This window comes from Echiichthys vipera (assembly GCF_963691815.1).
Source record: "Echiichthys vipera genome assembly, chromosome: 3".
NCBI lineage: Eukaryota > Metazoa > Chordata > Actinopteri > Perciformes > Trachinidae > Echiichthys > Echiichthys vipera.
The window spans coordinates 4,855,284-4,878,331 of NC_139828.1; the positions used below are offsets into that span (position 1 = coordinate 4,855,284).

A 23,048-nucleotide genomic window follows, 5' to 3' on the forward strand; every position below is an offset into this window, starting at 1 on the left:
GGGTGGACGTAGAAATGTGGAATAAGGCTGTCGAAGGATTGAATTCTGGGAAGAGATTCTACCTCCAAACCTCGACGAAGCACGTTTTATTTTGTTTCCACAAAAGACAAGCAAATGTGTTATTTGAAAAAATTTGTGGGCAAAGCGTACTGTTCGAAAATGAAAACATGGCTCTCAGAACTTTATGGTAATTTTCCAGTGTTTTGAGATATTAACTTCACTATTCAGTCTGAGTGTAATGACACATGTATTAGATTACGTAAATCATTGTTAGAACATGCAAAATAAATGGACAAAAGGAAGAATGATTGGGGTGAAGACTAAAAAAAGGCAAAACTTTATAGCTCAATATTATGTATTTTGTTCTCTAGAAGCAAAAAGCAAAAATGATTCACTACCATGGATTTGTCTGTGCATAGAGATGTTACGCAACATCAGCATCTAAAGCATTCACTTGCAAACTAGCACACAGAAGGTACCGTGGAAATACAGAATAATAAAATGTATGCAACAGCAAGCAATCGGTTTATCTCAAAACATCTCTCATTACATGCACTTCTGCACTATCATTTAATCTAAATGTTACTATTTTAATCTACTGTTGACTGTTTTATTGATTGTATCTCTTTATTTGAGATTAGATTTGTTTTATTATGACTATGTTGTTGTCTTTTGTTTCTGTTATTTAATGTGAATTGGTGTCTGAAGGTGTCTCATTTTCAGGTATGGGACAATAAAGTTGATCTGAATCTGAATCATCAGTGTTGATGATGTCATTTAGTAAATAATGCATGCACACAAAGCACACTACCCACAAACATATGGAAGAGCTCATAGAACGAAGATAAGAGAGTGCAGAACATTTATCTTATTGCAATCTGAAGAGGAAGATAAGATCTGCAAGGAGTTGAGAGTGTGGAGGAGGCGGCTTGGCAGAGGACAGATAATTCCTGCCACTGAATAGACAAAGTGTTACATAAAATCACACACACACACCCATGGTAAAGCACTGCCTACACACACACACATGCTCTAAATCTTTATCCTTCTGTCTCCCTCCTTAGTTTCAGATATGCACATACACTTAAAGGGTTTTAAGTGGGGGGGATTTTACAGTTAGAGCAATGAAGATAAAGCATGCTACTTTATATTGAAAATGCTCTGCTCTACATGTAGTCATAGAACTGGACTTACATCCAGGTAACTGCTACATACACAGGGATTGAAGTTCTCAGTCGCTCAGATTTCCCTCTATTGGCCTAAAAGTTTCCTGTGGGACATATTTATATTTGAAATATTCTTGAGTTTTTTTTGTCTGAGGCGTAGCAAGAATAACACTGAATGTATGACACACCACCATAAGGAACGCTACATTGTATATTAATCAATAGACCAACTTTATTAATGGAAAGCTTGTTAACACTGCGGCTCAGCAAGTGCCTGCTTGCCACATGTGACAATGAAGAGGCTGTTTGTTTTGTTTCCATCAACAATCTTTTCTGCTAATTTGGTCATCGTTTAACAACAGTGGGTCAATTATGCCACATAACTTGCACAGTTTAGAGACCATCAGAAGAAGGAGTGTTGAAAAGTTTGGATCTTTACGGCTTTGAAAGTTTAGCATGGACTTGATGCAGTACAGCAGACTACGGTTTCCAACGGATGGATGGGTGAGCAATAATGTATTTTCCAATTTATTCAATCTATTCTGGAGCTTTCAAGTTAACGTGTGGATAGACTTTTAGAAACGATTGGATTTGGTGTTCTTGTGTTCATAAAATTGGTCCCGATATGATGACCAGCTGTCATATGACTCCATCTGGCTGCTAGCCTGCAGCTAGCTTGCATGTTGTGTTATTAGCATCTTGTTGTTGTTGTTGTAGCCTATTCAAGACCATCCTCAAGGGCACATCGCTAAACTGTCTATGTATTGTCTGATTTATTTTCAAATGTACATTGATGTAAGCTAATGTCAGCTTCGATCAAAGCCCCACTTTTCTAAGTACAGCTTCTTCACTTGGATGGGAGAAGTAGACAGCGGAGGCCGACTGATGCGCCTCCACTTTGTGAAAAAATAATAATACATAGGCTGATTTGCCTGGCCATAAACACACAGAACATTAGGACTACTCAAAAAGTGTTCATTTTGAGTTTGAATACACAGTAGCGGGTCAACAATCTCACTTTTTAACCAGTCAAAAGAAAGTGCTTGTGTTTTCCAGTGAGCGCCACTCTGTCTGACTCCTTCATTCACTTCTGGCTGTTAGATATTTAAAGAAATATAGACATCTATCCCCTTTCTGTGGAGGTTTAATCACCTTACTATTATTAGTTATATTATTGTTAGTACTATATTGTTTAAGAAAAGACAGAGAAAAGCGAATACTTAAGTATTGAATAATGTTGAAACGTTCTACTGAATGACAGTTTAAGGGACGACAAGACCCATCCAGAAACCTAATGCTTGCACTACGTAACGTAGTACTGTGTGGATAGTAAAACACAAAAAGGGTTTAGTTGATTTCAGATCTTTAGTGTTTGTTCATTGATATTTGGTCAGAGAAAAAGAATAATACTACACAAACCCCCCCTCGCTATGACTTTAATTAATTTTTTGCAGCAAACTGTACTAGTGAGGAACCTTTTTTGTGGGAATGTGGATCTTACAACTTGGCCCTAAAACAAAATCAGTCAGAAGATTGTGTTTTGCTTTAATCCCTGCTTGCAGTATGTAGGTGAATTGGCCGAGTTTAAACTTTTTTGTTTCAGCTTAGGAATGTTTCATTCGCTAGTTCAGTTTTTTAACGACCTGTCCTTGAGCGTAAAGTGTTGAACGCTTATATCGAATATGGAACAATTTTGAAGTGTTGGACCCCTTGCAGTCACTTTTTGACAGGATTCAAGAGAGGCGATTACACTCCGTATCAAGAAATTAGCTTTACAGGACCTAACCGCCAAGCAAAGATCTTGTGAATGGATGACATTCAGGCATTAGCTAGTAGTTAATACCTGATTTCAACATTAGGAAAATTAAGAAAATGGTTGTAACCTCAGTGCACTTCGGTGTACTTCCGGTAAGGACTAACAAAGCTGGGGGGTCTCTACAGTCCTCTCTTGCAGTCCCACCTGGCAATTATTATGACAAACCTCCTGAATCACCCATTATGGCATTAACAATGTACAAGAAGCAAAGGTCTTCATCATGATCCTTGGTAGCTGAGGAATTGTGCTCACTCTCATTCACTCATCCAGCAGTGAAACTCGAACTATGCGTAATTCAAAGCCCTTTTCAAACAGGAGGAAGCAGGCCTCAAAGGGAGAATAATGAAAAATGTTCGCCCACATAGTTGACCAAAGATGATTGACCTTCATGACGCTGCAGCTGCTTTGAGCGCAGGTTTCCCAGTCAGACAGCGTGCTTGTCTCTCTCAGTCTCTCCGAATGACTAATCAGAAATCTACCGGAAGCAAAACATTTCACACATCCTCACTTCATCTCCTAACTTTGATTGGCATTTTACACATTTCTAAAATACCTGAAGCCTAGACTCCTCAGAAGGAACATCTTAAAATTCCTTGCTTCAGGTTGATCAACCCCTCCAAAACCTACTCACTTACTACTTAGGTGTAACTTGATGTTACCTCTCCTTCTTTGGAAGGATTGGCAAGACTACCATCACTGTGAATACTATTTGTAATGAAACTCAGCAACGGACATAATTTGACTGAACATATATCCAATTTGTTCAATTAGGAATCTGTATTTGTAGATATCTGTATATATTACATCTTACACAAGGCAATACACACACTGAACTGGCAGCATGCAAGAGGAGTCTTTTCTTAATGGATCGTATCAGCTTCAAATATGGATTGAGAAAATTAACTACAGGCTTTAAGGACTCTCCCCTCATCCTCAGTGCTCTTGTACAAGTTAAAAATGATCATCATTCATCTAACAAGGAAAGTACACATTAATTCAAATCAATGTGATATTACTGTTCCATATACTTTATCCATCTGCAATCCCTGAGATGTCAAATATATAAAAACTGTCATTCATCCAAAATGAAACCGACTTCTTCTTCTTTTTTTAATTTCTTTTTTGCTAATTATGGCTTTTTTAACGACATTTCCACCGTCACACAGAGTACGGTCTGGTAGGTTAATAGGATTCTAATTTTGGTGTTGAACCCCTGCATCAATGTCCCCCTCATCTTTATTATTATGGCTGACACAACAAAGCCATTATGACTTACACAAGGAGGAGGCTTACAGAACTGCTCAAATAGGCTCAGGGGTAATAATACTACGGGAACACCTTCAAGTTCTAAAATGGTTGTCGCAGGTCTAAATATATTTACCCTGTTAGTCACTGTTGTTGTGTCTGCCTCTGTGATTATCTTATGCCATCAGATTCAATTTCTTGGTTTCTACATTAATCTTTCTCACCTTCACTCACATTGTAAATGGTAAATGGACTTGTACTTATATAGCGCCTTTCTAGTCTTCTGACCACTCAAGTCGCTTCTACACTACTTGTCACATTCACACAGATATTCACACTGATGGCAGTGGACAGCTACATACCACCTAATCTAATCCAACCATTCACACCACATCCACACAGCACGCGCAGCACAAGGAGATATTCAGGGTTCTGTGTTTTGCCCAAGGAAAGTTCCACGGACCGGAAGAGCCGGGGAACGAACCGCAGATCTCTCAAATGGATAGACGACCCACTCTACCTCTGAGACACAGCCAGTCAAATTTGATAAAGCCTACATAGCTTTAAAGCTGGAGCGCTAACAGGTCTACAGGTCAACAAGTATATCTGACTGAACTAGAGAACTGGCCAAATCCAGAATCAACCAATTCTTGGTTGTTGTTTTTTTTTATTTTGCCATTGAAATAGGCCATCACTTCTTAAATGTGCAGTCGGCAACATTTGTTTGATCATATTATTTCATAGAACAACATAAATCATCCTGTTTCAGAAAAAAAAACACACCTCTATGTGCGCATAGAGTCTGTTGTTTGTTTTGCAAAAGTCCAAAGTGACGGTATCATCCTGTCCACTCATCTCAGGGCTGTGTGAGAGAGCTGACCCTCAGGCACAGTTTGTGCACACGCTGCACATCCTCCCTCCCATCTTGCGTATGTTACAATATCACAGGCACACACCTCAAGCTAGGCATACGCTAAATGACATTAGCAACTGCTATCTATGAGTAAGTTAGCCAGCTGATCTCCATGTAGTGTGTATATCCATGCTGTTTATTGATGAGGGAAAAAAAGGGTGCGTTCATAGGAATCTGGTGTGCGCGCACTGACAAACATTTCATTGGACAGAGAGGAGGAGCTCGGGGGTGGGGGGGGGGGGGTGGGGGTGAGAGTTGTAAACATTTGAAATTTGACTCAACTCGATCTGACAGACTTGCTGACCGCAGCTTTAAAATAACTTTAATGCTTTTTCTGGACCCACATTATATAAATATATTTGGTCCTGTATTGTTACATGTTAGAATATCAAAGTTAATGAAAAGACTGTTATGTGGGAGGGAATTGCTCTTATTCACAGCCCTCTCTGTAAGCCAGGGCGGGATCAGTGGCAGCCAAGCTCATGTATGATTTTTTTGCAGTCTGGATTTGGAAAAGTCTCCAATAACACCGAAAAAGTTGCTAGATTTGTCATTAGTCCCTTTTGACAAAAAAAAAAGTTGTCAAAAGGATTTGCACATATTTCAGATTATAACTAATAAAGTTAATATTGAGAAGTTTTTTTTCCTACTAGAATTTATAGGGGACAGATTTTTTTTTTCAGACAGTATTATCTGCAATTTTCAGTCTGCTATTAAATGTATCCCCTCTGTTCAAGGTTGCTTTGAATGTGATTTACTTTAAAATATCACGTTTGGTACAGTCAGGCTTATAGTCTTTACAAAAACAGTCACAGGCCGGTGTTTATTCAGTGTAGCTGCATGCTTTCATTTGGGTTTTTAGGTGCAGGGGGACACATTTTAGTTGCAGCACAGCTGAACTACTGCTCTTGACACAAAAGTTCTGCTATTTGCTGGGATGGATGGATGGATGGATGGATAGATGGATAGATAGATAGATAGATACATTTTGAAATTTTGCAATGTTTCAAGATCTGATGGTGCAGCTGTGGTGGCAATTGTGTGGAAAGATCTGTGCAGCTCCAAATTAAAGGATGGCATCAACAGAGGGCCAGACATAACTGAACTGAACCATGTAGTCGTTGCAAAACAGATAGTGGAGATAGCAGAAGGGACCTGACATTCGGCGCATGTGATCCTGCAATGTGAAAGTGGTGAAAGAGAAGTGTTTCAAATCCTGCCATATTAGTTATTAGTTTGGATGGAGGTCTAGCCCAGATGGATCATATGTTTAGCAGAAACAACAGTTTCACAGCTCTATTCCTCCTTCGGTTTTCACATACCGATGAATGTCAACCCACGTTCCTGTTCCATGTGATATTGACAAGCTACCTCCCCAATTTGGCCTTTCATGGAAGGCTGTACAACTCCAGCAACCTGGATTAAGGGCATTATGTGTCATGTGACAATATATATTTAGAAGATGGAAGACCCACGTGTCAATGTGATGCATCAATCATTACTTGAGTAATGCCAGTGAACGTGCCCACACAGTGTTTGATCACTGTTTGATCAAGAGGTGAGAGGACTGCTGGGCTACCCCCTACAGCAACAGCAGGCTGTCAGTATATTAATCATTTGTTTCTCCATTTTAGTCGACCATTTTTCTTGAAATCAATTTAATGCAGTATACGTGGAGAGGTTACCTCATCACGCCACCCTTAACACAGCAGAGATTGGTAAGTGACGATGATAAAGGCAGAGTGGCAAAGGCCCCACTGAACCTATTCCAAGTTCTGTGAAGGAGGTAAAAAAAAGAAAAAATCAGCAGATTGTCCTCCAATCACAGGTACGGCAGTACCAGCTCCTCCTTTCCACATGTCGAAATGTCCTTGAGCGACAGTATGACGTTGCGTGGAAGCTTTCTACATCAATGTGTGAGATTGTGAAGTACTTTGTATAGAAAGCACAGTAGAAATGCAGCCCATTATGAATTGAATGGGCTGCATTTCTACTGTGGTTTTTATCCATAGTACTTCCAAACTGCTGCTAGACATTTTGTGGAATCTATGTGTGACATTAAATGTGATTTTTATGTGCCATATCCTTAACTGATCGATCAAAGACAGATATGTTGGACGACAGTTTTTTCTTCACTGCTCAGTGGGAGTAATTTGCAAAGGGCCTCAACAGTAAAATCTAACACCTGTAGAGTTACAATAAGGACTCTATTAAGGGAAATGCCCCAACTGTCATCACTAACCGTATATGCAACTGTAAATACACAGAGTGGGAAGTTGCCTGAACTTCTGGAATGACCCTTTGCAGAAGCAGCGCTGAATAAACTGTGACAGACCTCCGTGGGAGTTTTACAAATTACTAGTTGGGAAATTAACAGCATAATTGTTTAAGTCTGTTATTTTAAATGACTAAATAAAGTGAAATATTCCTACTGGTATCTAACAAGTGTGAAGAAGAGGCATCAGGGCTGCAAAAATGTTGGCTGTATAATTGGGTCTTAGTTGTAGTCGTGTGGGAGAAATCAGTTTGTAGAATTTTCTGTTGTACCTCCCACACAAACCTGTTATCACACGGTTACAGAACGGAAACAGTGCTTCCAAAGATGAAAGATAGTTGTATAATTCATAATTTAGGTGAAAGCCATAAAGCAAAGCTCACTTAATGAGAGGGAATGTTTGATGCTGGCTATCATTTAAAGAGTTACAATGTGTGAGAGCTGACCCGCAGGCACAGTTTGTGCACACGCTCGTCATCCTCCCTCCCGGCTTGCGCATGTTACAATATCACAGGCACACACCTCAAGCTAGGCATAAGCTAAATGGCATTAGCAGTTGCTATCTATGAGTAAGTTAGCCAGCCGATCTCCATATAGCGTGTACTCCATGCTGTTTATTGATGAGGGAAAAAAAGGGCGCATTCACAGGAATCTGGTGTACGCGCACTGACGATCACTTCATTGGAGAGAGAGGAGGAGCTAAGTGGTAGAGGGGGAGGGGCGTGAGTGTTGTAAACATTTGAAAAAGTAAAAAAGCAAAGCTCACTAAATGAGAGGGAATGTTTGATGCTGGCTATCACTCAAAGAGTTACAATGAAGTCACCTCAAGTGTAAGTTTAGTAAAAGCTTGCTCTTATGCATTATTTTTTATATAAAGGCATCTCTGTGTTGCTTGATTTTTTTGTTGTTTTCGTTGACTATGCCTTTTCCCCAAACCTTGATATACTGTTGTTAGACGTGTGACTAAAAGAGGAAATACACTGTAAAGCTCTGATGACTCATGCACACATAGTTATGTGGGAAAAAAATGCATCATGTTTCAGTTATACCAGATATAAAAACCATAATCACATTGTGTATACCCTGTGTGGTTCATAGGTGGATTTTAACATGTGCAAGGTCATTAAGATTATTATAAAGATAGACCATAATGGTAATTAATTGCGTCTATCTTTTGAACTTCTGCCTTCAATAAACCCATCCCATGTGAACTGCAGGTTGATTTCTTTAGAGGGTATGTTTGACCTAAGCGAACTGCAATAAGGTGTGAAGCTGCCATTTATTTGCTAAACAGCTGATAGTGTGATAGCAGGTGGATGATTATGAACCCATTTTATTTTCTCTGTGTAGTGTGTGGGCAATAACGTAAAGACTGAATATGTGATACACATCCTTTTGAAGGTTTAGGTGAAAACCTGAATTCACATGAATAACCATTCCTCGAAGTTCTTGAAGAAGCATGAACTGATTCCTCGAAGTTCTTAATCGTCATTGTTTATCAATTCTCATCCTACTCCCTGTCTGACAGTACCGGCAGTTTTTTTTTTTTGTAAATTCCTGTTAACTCGACTTTGAATCAGTTCCAGGAATTGAATCTCACAGGGAGACACATTATCCCAATAGGACTTTTTCACAGAAGACATCAGCAGGAATAGCACAAGTGTAAATAATGAAATTAATGATGGATGAATTTCCTTTCGCTGTTTCAGGTTCAAGGTCTTGTAGTGTGCTTGCTCAGAGTTACACATAGTAGCTTTTCCCACTACGTCAAAATGTCCGTCTTTCCCCTGTTCATATGAGAAGTGTTAAAGGGCCAGTTCACCCCCTTACTAATGAATTGATTCATTGATATTGTTTGACACTTGGAATTAGTGACAAGAAAAAGTAAAGACAGAAACGAAATCCTAAGAAGACATAATGGCAGCGGTACATGAAAAAAAAGGGATCAAAGTGATTGCAATTATTCAAATGTACTGTATGTACAATTTTTCATAGCAATACATCCAGTGGTTTAAGTTTTGAGTAAAGTAGTGGACAGACTGAGACAGACAGACCGACTGACCGACTGACCGATATTGCCGTAGAGCCGTGCCACTATAGCATTACTGAAAATAAATCCCACAGCCTCACCGCAAGGCACCACGAAGACGCCAGTCTCCCCTGAACGTGTTACCTGCAATTTGCTCAGGTTAGTACGGGCACTATAAGTTATTTCACATTGAAGAAACAAAATAGATACTGATATGTGATTACTGCTTCACTTTCATTTAATGCACAGATGACCTGCAATAACACAAGCAGGGAAAATGAAGTTGACCGCCGTATTTATTGACTACATAAAACCATTAAGCTGAAATTACCTTAACACACCTGGTAATATTTCAATTCGATATTTTTAATTTCCCGGCCCTTGTTTTGAGTGGCAAAGAAGCTGTTCACTATACATCTAATAAGATTCTTAATGACAACGTCAGACAAAACCAAGAGGCATGTCATCATCAAGATATGATCAATTAGTGTGGGCGATGCTTGCAATATGCCAGCTCATTCCAGCTAATCACTGCCCCATTATCCATCTTGGAGCCTTAATTATTTTACTGCTATAATTATGAATACTAGGTCAGACATGACTACACATGCATCATTTGACCACATCATTTACATTTTCTGTCTGTCCTCACTGCTGTATGGTGTTTATGAATGAATATGGACTTTTTTACATTTATTTATTATAATTTTATAAGCTCATATCATAAACATACTGTGGAGCATCATGTTTACGCACCACCCGCTGAGAATCACAGCACGGAACGGATTTTAACAAGGTCAATGGATTACAGCACATGTTTAGACCTCCTGCTTTAGTCTTACTTTGTGAAAACAAACATGTATGCAAGCATTCCCATCCATATATTAAATAACAGTGGTTACAGAAATACATCAGTATCTACAGAAGCTTTAATCACACCTTTTTGCACTAAGCACTTATAAGCCTAAAACACAAATTAGTTTATTACCTGCCAACAGCATGTTACAACAAGATATGCTCCCTATTGCAACTAATAAGTCAAGATCTGCTCCCTATTGCTCCCCGCTCTGTATGTAAAGAAACGTGTACATCATTAAATACAGAGCAGGGAAGTGGAATCAGATCACAAGTGGTCACCAAAGACGCACGTGGAGACGCATGCAGCTGCCAGGTATGGACAGACAGACTGAGATCCGTCCACTTGTAATCTGATCACTCAGAACGCATGTTGATACCAGGTAAAAACCGGTTGTTAGCGCCAGTTTTACCCCTAGATTATTGTTGATTAAAAACATCAACAGCCATCTGAGAGGCTGTAAGGATGACATACAGCGAGAAAAGAAAGTGTTCTAATAATACTCACTGAATATAATGGGAGCAGGCTGCCTGTGCTGTCAAGGCTGTGCAGCATTTATAACAGAGCTTACATAATTTATCATACGAGCCTGATCAGTATCAGTTTAAGATGGGAATACAACTTCCTTACTGAGAGGCAACAGTATACATCCGCGGAGGTTCTCTTCTCTCATCTTTGCTGTTCACATTGTATAATGATGACTGAGCCATTAGGACAATTGTACAATGAAAGCATTTGCAGATGATGTGGCTCTAAAAGGCTTTTCAATGGGCGCTAATACAATACAGACCTACTGCCACCCATTAGCTGTGGCTCAGAGGTCTGCATGTCGAATTGTCCTTGGATAAGACACTGAACCCCTAATTGTTGCCCGGGCGATTTTCAGCTGCACTGCATAAAAAGTGGGATTTTCACTGGATGTGTATGTGTGTGTAATTGTTGTGTAAATCCCAGTCAACTGGAAGTTTCAGTCAGCTCAGTTTACTGCCAGGCATTGCTGTAAACTCGCAGTCTAAGTTGAGAAAGTGTCCGCCCCCCCTGCGCCTAGGACTGAATACGTTTGTCACATGTAAATGACCATGCTGTGATCTACTCAAATGACAATCAGGAGTGTGTGTGTGTGTGTGTGTGTGTGTCCAGCGAAAGGATACACAAGTTAGGAAATGTATATATAGTCTAATCAGAAACATAGGTACATTAGACTAGTTTCACTTCCTTCAGGAATTACAGCTAAAATTATGAAGAGTCGTTATTCACAACTGAAGCATTATTTACTTTTATTATGTGGTTGGAAACTGGACTACAGCCACACCGTTATACTTAGTAATGGCATGTATCAATATTTTGTGCATGGCAACTTTGATAGAATGATTAATAACTGCTAACGTCCATTAGGATAAGTTCATTGTTTACTATGAATGATAAGAAAAACGTAAGAAAATAACTTTTTTTAAATCTTTAACGGTGCCTGACGGTTCAAAACAGCTTGTTTGAAAGTATAGCGATATCTATACAACCAGCAAAATAATCCTATTCGAGAAATATATTATTTATATGTATAATATTTCCATATTTACACCAAAGAGGTCATAATAATTATATAATATCATGAACTCTTTATTTATACTTTAAACTAAACCGTCAGGGCTAAGCTCTGTCATTTGTCTGGTTTTATATATATATATATATATATATATATATATATATATATATATATGGTAAATGGTAAATGGACTTGTACTTATATAGCGCCTTTCTAGTCATCTGACTATTCAAGGCGCTTCACAGTGTTTGTCACATTCACCCATTCACACAGACATTCACACTGATGGCAGTGGACATCTACATACCATCTAATCTAACCATTCACACCACATTTACACACCCATGCACAGCACGGGGAGCAATTTGGGGTTCAGTGTCTTGCCCAAGGACACGTGGACCGGGGGGAGATGGGGATCGAACCACCAATCTCTCGAACAGAGGACGACCCACTCTTCCACAGCTATATATAGATATATATATAGATATATATCTATATCTATATATATATAACATCGTTCAGGATGCCCTGGAACATGTTAGTTTACCAGTTTGAGTGTGAACTCTGTTGAATTTGCTTCATAGAACCAAATCTCAAGATCATAGCAGATCCACTGCACTCTCTAAGGCATCAATACACACCTTTACCCTCAGGGTGAAGGTATAGCATACATATATGCATAAAGATATTGCACACTATAGATGCATGTCAGCATCAGGACTGGAAAAACTCCATAGTTTAGAGCTTTCAATGTCCAAAAGCTAACTTATTCTGCAATACTATTTTACCATTTTACTTGGCACTTATAGGATTTCTGTGTTCAGATGAAACCCAGCTCTGAGCTGCTGTTATTCTTGTTCTATATTGTGTAGGTAGTGCACTCTAGTGGCCACATTTAGGGATGACACTTTAAATATTTCAGTCACGGCACGTCTGTACAACCAGTAAATTAAATCATGCTGATGACACACTGATGAATATCTCAGCCTGTCAGTTTTTAATGGATTTAATATTGATGTACATGTACAGTATGTAAGCATCTCCAAATGGTTTGCTTCCATTGCTGCTGCTAGAACAAATTAACTTTTGAGGGTTTTCACAGTCGTCAGGCCTCTGGCAGGTTGTTGGCTCTCTCTGCCTGGTCGTCTCCAGCGGGACGATTCACGTGGAGCACAGTATACACACCTCTTACCGTCAACAGCAGGGAAATGGCCACAAAATATGAGGCGTAGATAAGGAACTGAAAAGAAATGAGAGGATTATTTGCACTGGTGGTGATGACTCATAAAATGAATGAATTTATTTTTCTAATCATTTCCTTTTGTCTTTGGTGGTCTTTCTCATTCTGTATGTCTATTAAATACCCCTCAAACAGAACACTTTTGTCCTTTATCTGCACTCTTTGTAGTCTATTTTATGATTTATTTAATGCAGTTTCTTCTCTGTAGTTATTTTCTCCCATTTCTAACTTATTTTAGTTGGTATTGCTCAATCTTCTAGAAACATGGACCTTTTTATAAGCTCAAATCATCTCCTTAACTCAGTGTGTTATATGTGAGTATGGTGCAGTACCTGTGAGGTGATGGTGAGCTGTAGGGACTTGGTATTGATAACAATGGCAGTTAGGACGCTCTGGAAGACTGTGCCCACAAAACTGTTCACGCCGAATACCAGTGCAAAGCGCTCCCTGTTCAGTGTCTTGGCTATCTGAAAACTGAAATAAACATGCATGAGATGTTAATGAAAGTGCTAACACACGAAGATTAATTAAATTATTACGTATATTAAGATGATGGAGGACCTGCAGGATCTGAATCAATGCCAGATGGAAGATGTATGAAAAATGGGTTGTTATGGCTTTGTTTTTTAGATCTGAGGGGTTGGCCGTTGGGAGGCCATTGTATGACACGCGCATAAGTTTGTTCCTATTGGAGATATTCATTCATTAGCATTAAACATAACAAAGTACAGCTGAGGCTGATGAGAATTTTAAAAGTTTTGCAGGTCGAGACGAAAATATAATATGAATCAAATATTTTACCTTATTAACCCGATGACCCCTGCTTTATTTCCTGTCAATCTATCCAAAATAGACATTTCACTCAAAATCTCAAATTTCAACTTCAGGGAGGCACTACAGCTAAAGTCAGGGGATCACAGCAGTCATAAGAACATTAGTTAATCATCATCTGCGGCCACCAGTGTTAAGATTTGATACCAATCAATCTATTAGATGTTGAGATATCACTGGATGAGTAAAAATTCTGACCTTTTGTTGGTACAAGGCAAAAAGTCAGTGGATCACCAAAGGCCTTTATCCTCTGCCAATATGGATATTTGTATCAAATTTCAAGGCAATCTATCAAAAAGTTAAAGAGGGATTCACTATAAAGGTAGCAGGATCCATCCTTCGAGAACCGTGATAACAATAATTGTTGAGATTTCAGTTTTGAAAAATATGGTGGAAAGACCAATTGCAAACGAGGCACTAGATAAAATTATTTGACTGTAGATTCTCCATTTAGTCCCTGGCAGCATGGGCAAGATAGACACACGAGTCCCAACAATAACAATTCCGTGAAATGACTCAGGTTGAAAACAACACGAATAATTCATTTTTAACTTGTGGTGTAAGTGGTGGATGTAATTTATTTATTTCGTGCTCAGGGTGGAAAACTTGACACGAAGCACGGTTGGGGCCCACATTACCAGAGAAAGTGCAAATATAAGCCTGCACAATGGGCCAGTAAAGCAATTGTGCCATAACTGTGCTACAACAACTTTAAATATGGTTAGGAGGTGTTTTGGGGTTTTGAATATTCTCCACTCAACACACAACTGAACGTCCATAATGACTCCCCATGCACATCTAGACTCTTTTAAAAAAAAACAAATCTTGTGGCTTCATATATTTTGATTCTGCTGCACAGTAGATTCATGCATTTGTTCAAACTGATACAAATTATTTGTGGAGTGTTGTGCTGCTGACACATCTGTGATGTACTCTTACGTGCAGATGGTGCTGAGCTGCATGTAAACTGTTTTGAAGACGAAGTAGCATGTGTAGCTGATCCAGATGTTGTGAGTCAGATCCATGAGGAATATAGCCCCAGCAATCAGGAACGTGAAAACTCCCAGGACCAATTCCCCCCACACAGACCACTCCAGAGACATGTGCCCTACAGCAACAGTGGCTGCAGCTCCTAAAAGAGAACCCTGAGTCAGTGCATTACTTTGTCAAATGGTTCGAACTTGAATGTACTGGAAAATACAGAAAAGGTGCCGTAACACTATGGATAAATGGTTCAACATGGACCAGCAACAGAGGAAACAATGAGACAATGAGAAAGAGCTGTGGTGTTAGACACATAGACTATATGAAGTGATTTAGGTAGCTGGTTTCACAATGACAGGTTTGACTTTGGCTTAGATATATCAGCTAGTCAGCTAACTTTATCAGAATAACATGGGTAGTCCACAGCCTGGGGCATTATGACGAACTTTTTAGACGTACAATGTCCAGAATAATCTAACATCAAACCTACTATAAGGCCCAAAACTAAAGACCAGTCTAACATATATTTGTAAAACTAGCCCAGGAAGACCGACAAATGCCCCTCATACGATCGTTATATACCTTAATATATTTTAAGGTTATGTTATATGTAGCACATATCAAGCTTTATTTTTTTTAAATGATAAAAAGAAGAGCTTTTACTGTAAAATGAATCACTTCATCACTGAAAAAATGTTTCACAGGTCATCACTCATACCAATATAATCATCACTCATACCAATATAATCAGCAACTTTTTCTTCAATCAATCACATAGTCTCTCTATCTCTACACAAAACGTTGCCAATCTTAACGCAGGAACCATATTATAGATATAATTCCTCTCTGATACTCATGTCCAACATTAAACTAGATTAACTGAGCAGCAGGTAACAATCATTTTGGATAGTGGTGTTTCGCATTTTAGCCACAGGGTGGCACAGTGCAGCCCTTATACATCACACGTCTCTCCACCACATGTGAAGGAGTTCACTGAGACTCACGTTGTGTCCCCTGTTTTTTCTTTCAGTTTTTATCCTTTGAATTTCTCTCTGATTTAGTCCTGTCACTCTCCATCTCCTTACTTGAATTTGCTTGCTAGATATTCTTTGCATGTTCTATACTTGTATCTACCACTACCATGTCAAACTGTTGTGGTAATTACTGAATTTTAAACAGAAAAAAATAAACCTGAGTACAGTTCAGTGAGGTGAGTGTAAATAGGGGAAACCCTGAGTCCCCAGAGACATTGATCTATTCACCCAGAGCTCTTTATCCACTAGAATATAGAGAAGCTGAGTATAATTGCTTCACTCATTTAAATGTGTACATTTCCTCAGAGTCCTTGTCCATTTCAGGTCAATCAGTGGCAATAGTCCAACATGGGCCTGTGTGTATTTAAGATGTATTTAATTTATTCCCCTGGCTCTGATTAGCAGAGGGGGTCAAATAAAGACTGAACAATTAGACCAGTTTCCCCCGTAGTGTCAAATGGAGGCTTATAGTAGGGTCAGCAGGAGTCAACTGTACCGCTTCATGGAGAGGGATCGATAATGCAGCTTGGCTTTACAGTATGTTCAAGCAGCATGGATTCATGGTATATACCAAACTGGTACTCTCAGTTTAATTTGATAAGCGTTTGTTTTCATTTTATACTCCAACCCATTTTATATGCGACAGCGAGAGAAATTTAAAGAGTTCGAGATTCACCGATGTCATTAGGATTCACCACTGGGTAAAAGTTAATATCAGTATCAAATTTCATAGCAACCCAGAAATAGCTGTATTAATTGGGCCAAAGAAGGGCACAGACTGACCGACATGCCCAGCATGCGTTACCTTGCACGGTAGCCGTAATGCAATATCACCAGATAACGGGAGAATCATTGGGTCACATTAAAAAAACCATCTCGCCGGGCTACTGGCAGTTGAGGGGTGGGTGGGTGGGTGTGTGTGTGTGTGTGTGTGTGTGTGTGTGGGGGGGGGGGGGTTGCAAGGATTGACAACCACATGGAGAGGCGATTGTTTGTTCAAAAAACAATTGGGGTTGGCATAGATGCTGCAATAGCATGTAAGCACAACTTAATCAGGTTTGTAACTCCCCCTCCCTGAAAACCAGGAAGCAACTGCGTCGAAAACAACGTGAAAAATAGAGCGTTACCTTTAAACCGAGGGAGGACTTCGCCACGGCAAGTAACATCACTACCAAGAAGACCCCTTACTGTTGTAATTCTGCTAAAAAGTGGTCCATTTTCCCCCTGCTTGTCATTTTCCCAGAGGGAAATCAGACAAAAAAGCTGCATTCCGATCAGCTGTATATTGGCGGAGCGCCACCTACTGGACTGGAGTTTGAGTTACTTCCGTCATTTTCCCATTCAACCCCCTTTCATGTATATGAGGGGAACTTCAATAATCCGATTATTCAATTTATTTCAGAACTGGAGAGTTTTTCTCCATTGAAAGTAGAGCAAACAACGCCACTAAGGGATTTTCCCCAGTGGAAAATATGTTTTTTACTCTTCCGCTGACTGACTTTGGCAAAGATTTGGATAGACAGATGGTTCAACCAATCGTCTGCCAGGTATGTTTTGGAAGTGCTTGCCTTTTTAAACTGTTGCTGCTGCTGCTGCTTGGAGACTGCTCCTCAGATGGTTCTGTGTAACAAACCATCTGGTGAGTCACGTTAAAGCCTGCTAGTATGGTTAAAAGAAGATTGGTTCAAACTGATGAGGAGGATATCCTGACATTTAGATATCTCGCAAGATCGTTGAGGTCATTGACCTTAAATGGTTAAGGTTAGGATAGGTCATCCGCCAATGAGTCTTGTGAGAGTTTTTGCAAAACTAGGGATGCCATCTGGATAAAACCGTCTTTCAAAAGACTTTGGCTAAATGCCCATATTTTTCAAACTCCATGCCAGTTTGTAATATAGGCATTCTGTTAAAAATGTATAGTCTTCAAGGCCAAATTGTAATAACATCTTTAGTTTCACTGTGACATCATCAGTTTGTCTGTGATTGCATTCTTGAATGCTCAAATGCAAGCTGCATGAAGCTAGGTCACACTGCTTATGAACCATTTTGTAAAGTGTGTGGCATAGATGAGGAAAAATATGTGACCTCACGCTGTGTTTTGCTTTTAATGCTGAATACATAACATCGTACTGTATGTGTGTTGTATGTGGGGGAGTACATTTGGAATTTGCATGCTCTGAGTGTGTGGCCTGGATCCAAACAGAAATATATTCTGCACGAAGTTTGATGCAAAATTAAATACAAAACATTGGATATACCTGACCTGGAGACGGCAATGTCCAGACTGAAACAATGCTCTGAATACATTATCCACTGATTCAAATATATGTTTGAAGTGTAAATGATATGTAATCACTACTTGAGACCATAGATAAATAGATGGTGGCGATAGCTGTGCCCTATAACTCCTCCTTGAAAATCATTCTGTGCAAAACAATCTAACTGAACATAGCTCATTGTTCTGCATACACAATTTGTTTTATCTTTATCCCGATGAGCTACAATGCTGTTTTCAACCTCAGGGACATATAGTTATTAATAAGCTGAATATGAAAATAGTAAATTATGTTGTGTTTTTCTGCCATATATTATCATGCTAGTAATCCATATTCATATTTTCCGTATCAGTTTCCACCAGGTTTTTTCCTCAGGGAGGTTTTTTGAGCACGGAGAAACAGAGGAGAATACAACAGGATCTTTGGGGAAATATCAGACATAGGGCCCTACAGCTTGACTGCATGTTGGGCAGAACCATTTACAAGTGAAAGGCATACAGCTGGATATGGTTTACACAGAGTAATTGCCTTTGGCTTCAGGGGAATACAGGAATGTATCAGTACTGTAATCAATAAAAGTATACTGGCTGGATGGCAGCAGCTGCTATACCCATCTGGGGATGAGAGCAGGCAATTAAATAGTCTAATTAATGCTGTTTCTATTGTCGGCCTTACTTTAGGCGTTGTGAAATACTGATAATACAAAGGGATTGTGTTTTCTTTCTGTATGTCTATTCAATTATTTTATGCAGCGGAATGTGTATGGCTTTAATGAAAATGTTTGGACAAACACAATCCAACTACAAGCACCTCTACAGCTTAATAATTAACAGATTATCTCTCATTTGTTCAATAAGCACAGCACGAAGAGGCAAAGCATTATGTTACTGAGAGCTATTTCTTGTTAAGGAGCAGTAACTTCCTTCAGTCTTGTCATCACAATCAGGTTGCCAAGCAACCACAAGAGTCTGTTATTGTTAATTATTGTGTTACTGGATCATTATTATTACTGATGCATTACCATGTAAGATGAATTTTGATGATGTAGATGCTTAACGGTGCGTTAGTTACCTGACAATGTACTGATGCCGTCAACACCTCCATTGTAGGCTGTGAAGTTGTGGGGCTGCATGTACAACCAGAGGATCTGGACGTACCCTGTAACCTGATAAAAGCCGCATCTCCCTGTAGCTGACCATATGCAGAAGAAGAGCATAGCCACAGAGGAATAACATTTCTTACAGTCCAATGCAAGCCTTCTAAACATTCTCCAAGTATGCTTGGCAGCAGTCACGCTCTTCGCCCACATGAAGTCCTGGCTTTCAGAGTCTTGTCTATCTTCACCCGAGCTTTCCTGTTGTGCAGAATGTGTTTCCTTAAAGAATAAACTAGTCTTAGGCATGGGCAGGAAAAAGGAGGTTATTAGTGCTATGGAGACAGAGATGAGAGTTACAAAAGCTAAGCAATACAAGGACACCCCAAACAAAGACACAAGCAGCTGACCCAGCAGAGCGCCCACAGCATAACCTAACAGTACAGCCCCTTTGACATAACTGGTCACTCTCTGATAGTAGCTGGGCTGTACCACACTGTAAATGTAGGAGAAATAGGCCACATCTGCTGCCATAGCAATGCTGTAGCTGAAGAGGGCCAACTGAGCCGAGTGGACCCCCGAGCCAACTAGTACCAGCAGAAATGCTGTGACATAGCTGAGTCCCTGGAGGATGATTACAGGCTTGTACCTGAGGTAGTCTGTCACCAGGAGGACTGGGATGAGGAGAATCAGGCTGGAGTAAGTCCACACAGGATACACCTGTCTTGTCACCTGGATATGGAGGAAGGCAGAGAAAAGACCTAATTATTTTTTAGAAAATGATTTCTAACTGCTGACTGCAAAAATATCTCACGATGACAGCAGAGCACCAGCTGTTCCATCTCTAGTCATTGTCAATGAAAAATTACTTGAGCATGTAGGAACAGGAAGCAGAACGACTGAGGCTCATGATGTGACAAGTTGATACATTTTTAATATTATGCAAATAAAGGCAATGGCTCTTGCTTGAAAGCCAAAATTTCTCCTGTTTCTGTTCCCATTTTACGTTGTTTTGTCTTTTCCACTCTGGCGTTATCCAAAATAATTTTCAAGGATGGGATTTTGTGGCAGTGAAATGATTTCAACCTGCAAATAATATCTCTAATAACAAAACAATGTATGTGGGTGACAGCAGCCAGTTGTTGGTGATCCAAATGTGTACTATTACTTGATGTGCTCTGTTCTCTAGATTCGGTTTAGAGGTTGAATATTTAGAATCTTTATTAAAAGCTATATATAAATGAAAGTGTTGCTTTTCCATAAAAATATATATTTTGTCTGAATTTACAATTAAAATGTTTTTTGACAGGTTTGACAATGACTTTCTGTCACGTTCTGTTTCCATTGTAGCAGCCAATAGCGTTGGGTGTTGCTGGTTGCCAGGGTTTTCTGTTGTTGCTACAGAAACAAGGAATCATTTTGAGTTAAGAGCTAGTTAATCGATTACACAGCACTCAAAGAAAGACTTCCAGTTGAAGAATGGCTAATGCTAAATACTGTTTGTATTGATTAGTCGAAATCAGTCATTATCCTGTATGATTCATCACTTGACATGGTGCAGGCTGATCGCTTGACACACTCTGCTGGAATAATTTGTTTTTGTTGTTGTTTTGTTAAATTGTTGTTGCGACTTACGGTCTTGAGACATTAGATGGTGGTATTCTTTCTCCATATTCAACTTTTAATGTTACATTTTTTGAGATTTTCACAACCATACCCCATTTTGAAATATTATGCTCTGTGCTGTATATAGTAGATTTTTATCGGTCCACCATACCTGGGAAATTTTAATGATTTATTTAATTATTGCTCAAAATGGACTCGAAGACCTCAGGCTAATTAAGTCAAAACAGGAATATATCAGGTAGGTAGTAGCCTTTTCTGAAAAGACTGCACTTTCTACAACTTCAAATGAAATCTCAAAAGCCACTCAGGACCACAAGTTGAAATGGTAATTTGCATCATACATGGTTGAGCATGAAATGAGTACACCTTGAGTGTACCTGCTATAATTTGTGTGAACAAAATGGCTCCCATTCTGCCTTCACAAAGTGATTGTCATTGCAGAGGTGTGAAGGACCCCATTTAGTTTTTTCTTAATGTCACCATGTGAGGTGTGATACTTCGGAGGCTTTCCTGTTCTGTCTGCACCAGAAGCTTTGAATTCACTCATGTAAACAGGACAGCTGTGCATATTTCTTTCATGTATGGAGAGAAAATAACATGTTGGTAAATAACGAAAAGAAGTAATACATATTACAATAAGAATGCCCTTTCTAAGTTAAATGTTAAAGACCGCATCCAATGAAAGTCAAGTGTTTAACTTGTCTATGTTGTGTTTTTATATGCTACACGATTTACGAGCAAAATAAGCAGTCAGCGCCATGCCTGCACATTTATGCCTTAAAACGGCAGTGTAGCAATGCCATTCTCGAAAACATGGATTTATACAGCCGGGGTAGACCAAACGAGTAGCTAAAAGTAGCCTCTCGAGACCATCCTGCGAGCTCCATTGGTAACGTACGGCTGAGAAAATTTCGAGAACTTTGACCAGCGACCGAAACAATCAGCGTTGGTTTTGAGGCAGGTTGAAGTGTGACACCACGAGAAGCTACTGTTCAGTGTAAACACCATGGCGGCTTCCTTGGATGAGATCAGCGCAGTTATCGAGCAAGCCGCTTGCTAACACTTTTTTCTTAGATCCTTCTGTTGGAATATGGACCGGGCACCTGTAATTCAGACGCAAGTTTTTGCGATGAGGCAAAACTGCTTTGGAACATTACAGGTAAACATTGCAGCAGTGTGAACTGGCCAATCTTTGCTTAACTAAAGCCAGCTGATTGTGTTGCCTGGGACTTGTCAAGTCGGTAGATGCTGGTTTTAGAACAAAAGAACAGTCATCTGTTTTAACAGTTAACATTAGGACGTAGAAAAGTCTGCTGGTTATTTCAGTTACGAACTGGCAGAGTTTTGGACAAAAGCTGGATGAGTGTCATGAGCGAGAGAAAGAGCTAGAAAGTGAATGAGGAGAGGGAGCGCCGTTATAAAGCTTTTTATCAAGATGACACAGCCAAACGAATGTCTCAGAACGAAGAAGCAGAATATTTACTTTTATTGTTCAAGAATAGCCATCCGCCAGTTTGTGATTTGTTTCTGTTGTGGCAGGGAATGAACACTGCAGCAACTAGGGGCTGCTAATGGAGACATTTGTTTCATAGCCATCTGAATGACCCTGAAGTAATTAAGATAGTATCACTATTTCTTAATGACATGGATAATGGCATATTCTTGTATTTTGTATATTTACTATTTACATTTTTTAAATAGTATTTCTGTCATTTGAAACATACTGCATTAAAGCAACTGTATTTCTGAGTATACTTGGACACCCATTGTTGTGATCCATACTTTATATTCATACATTTGTTTACATTCATTTACATTTTTTCACGTGATGTATATTTAAACAAACATTGAGCAAATCTAATATACTAAGGCTTTCACCGCTCCACAGCGGTCACATATCTCATTTCATAGCTCAGTACCTCACCTGCTCGGTGGTGAGGTTCTTGTACGGTCCTGTGAGAAACTCTGTCAGGAAGGGCTCTATAGGCCTCATCATGGAGCAGAAACCATAGATGCAGAGCGGCACAGTGGGGCCCACCCAACCGGCATGGCAGGGCATATAATGGCCTGCCCAACATGGCCTATTGCCACACTCCCCGCTCCAGAAAAATCCCATCGTTT

The 23,048-nt window shown here is 39.5% G+C and overlaps 1 protein-coding gene across 1 annotated transcript; it reads right to left on the reverse strand.

The window, feature by feature from the left end:
- Nucleotides 1–12,948: 12,948 nt before the first annotated feature.
- LOC310966859 (thiamine transporter 2-like) lies at nt 12,949–23,043 on the reverse strand (the record flags this gene model as incomplete). Its single annotated transcript, XM_083940788.1, has 5 exons — nt 12,949–13,083; nt 13,416–13,557; nt 14,854–15,046; nt 19,280–20,033; nt 22,852–23,043. The coding sequence occupies 5 exons, from the start codon at nt 23,041–23,043 to the stop codon at nt 12,949–12,951; spliced, it is 1,416 nt and encodes a 471-aa protein (XP_083796914.1).
- Between the last annotated feature and the right edge of the window lie 5 nt (nt 23,044–23,048).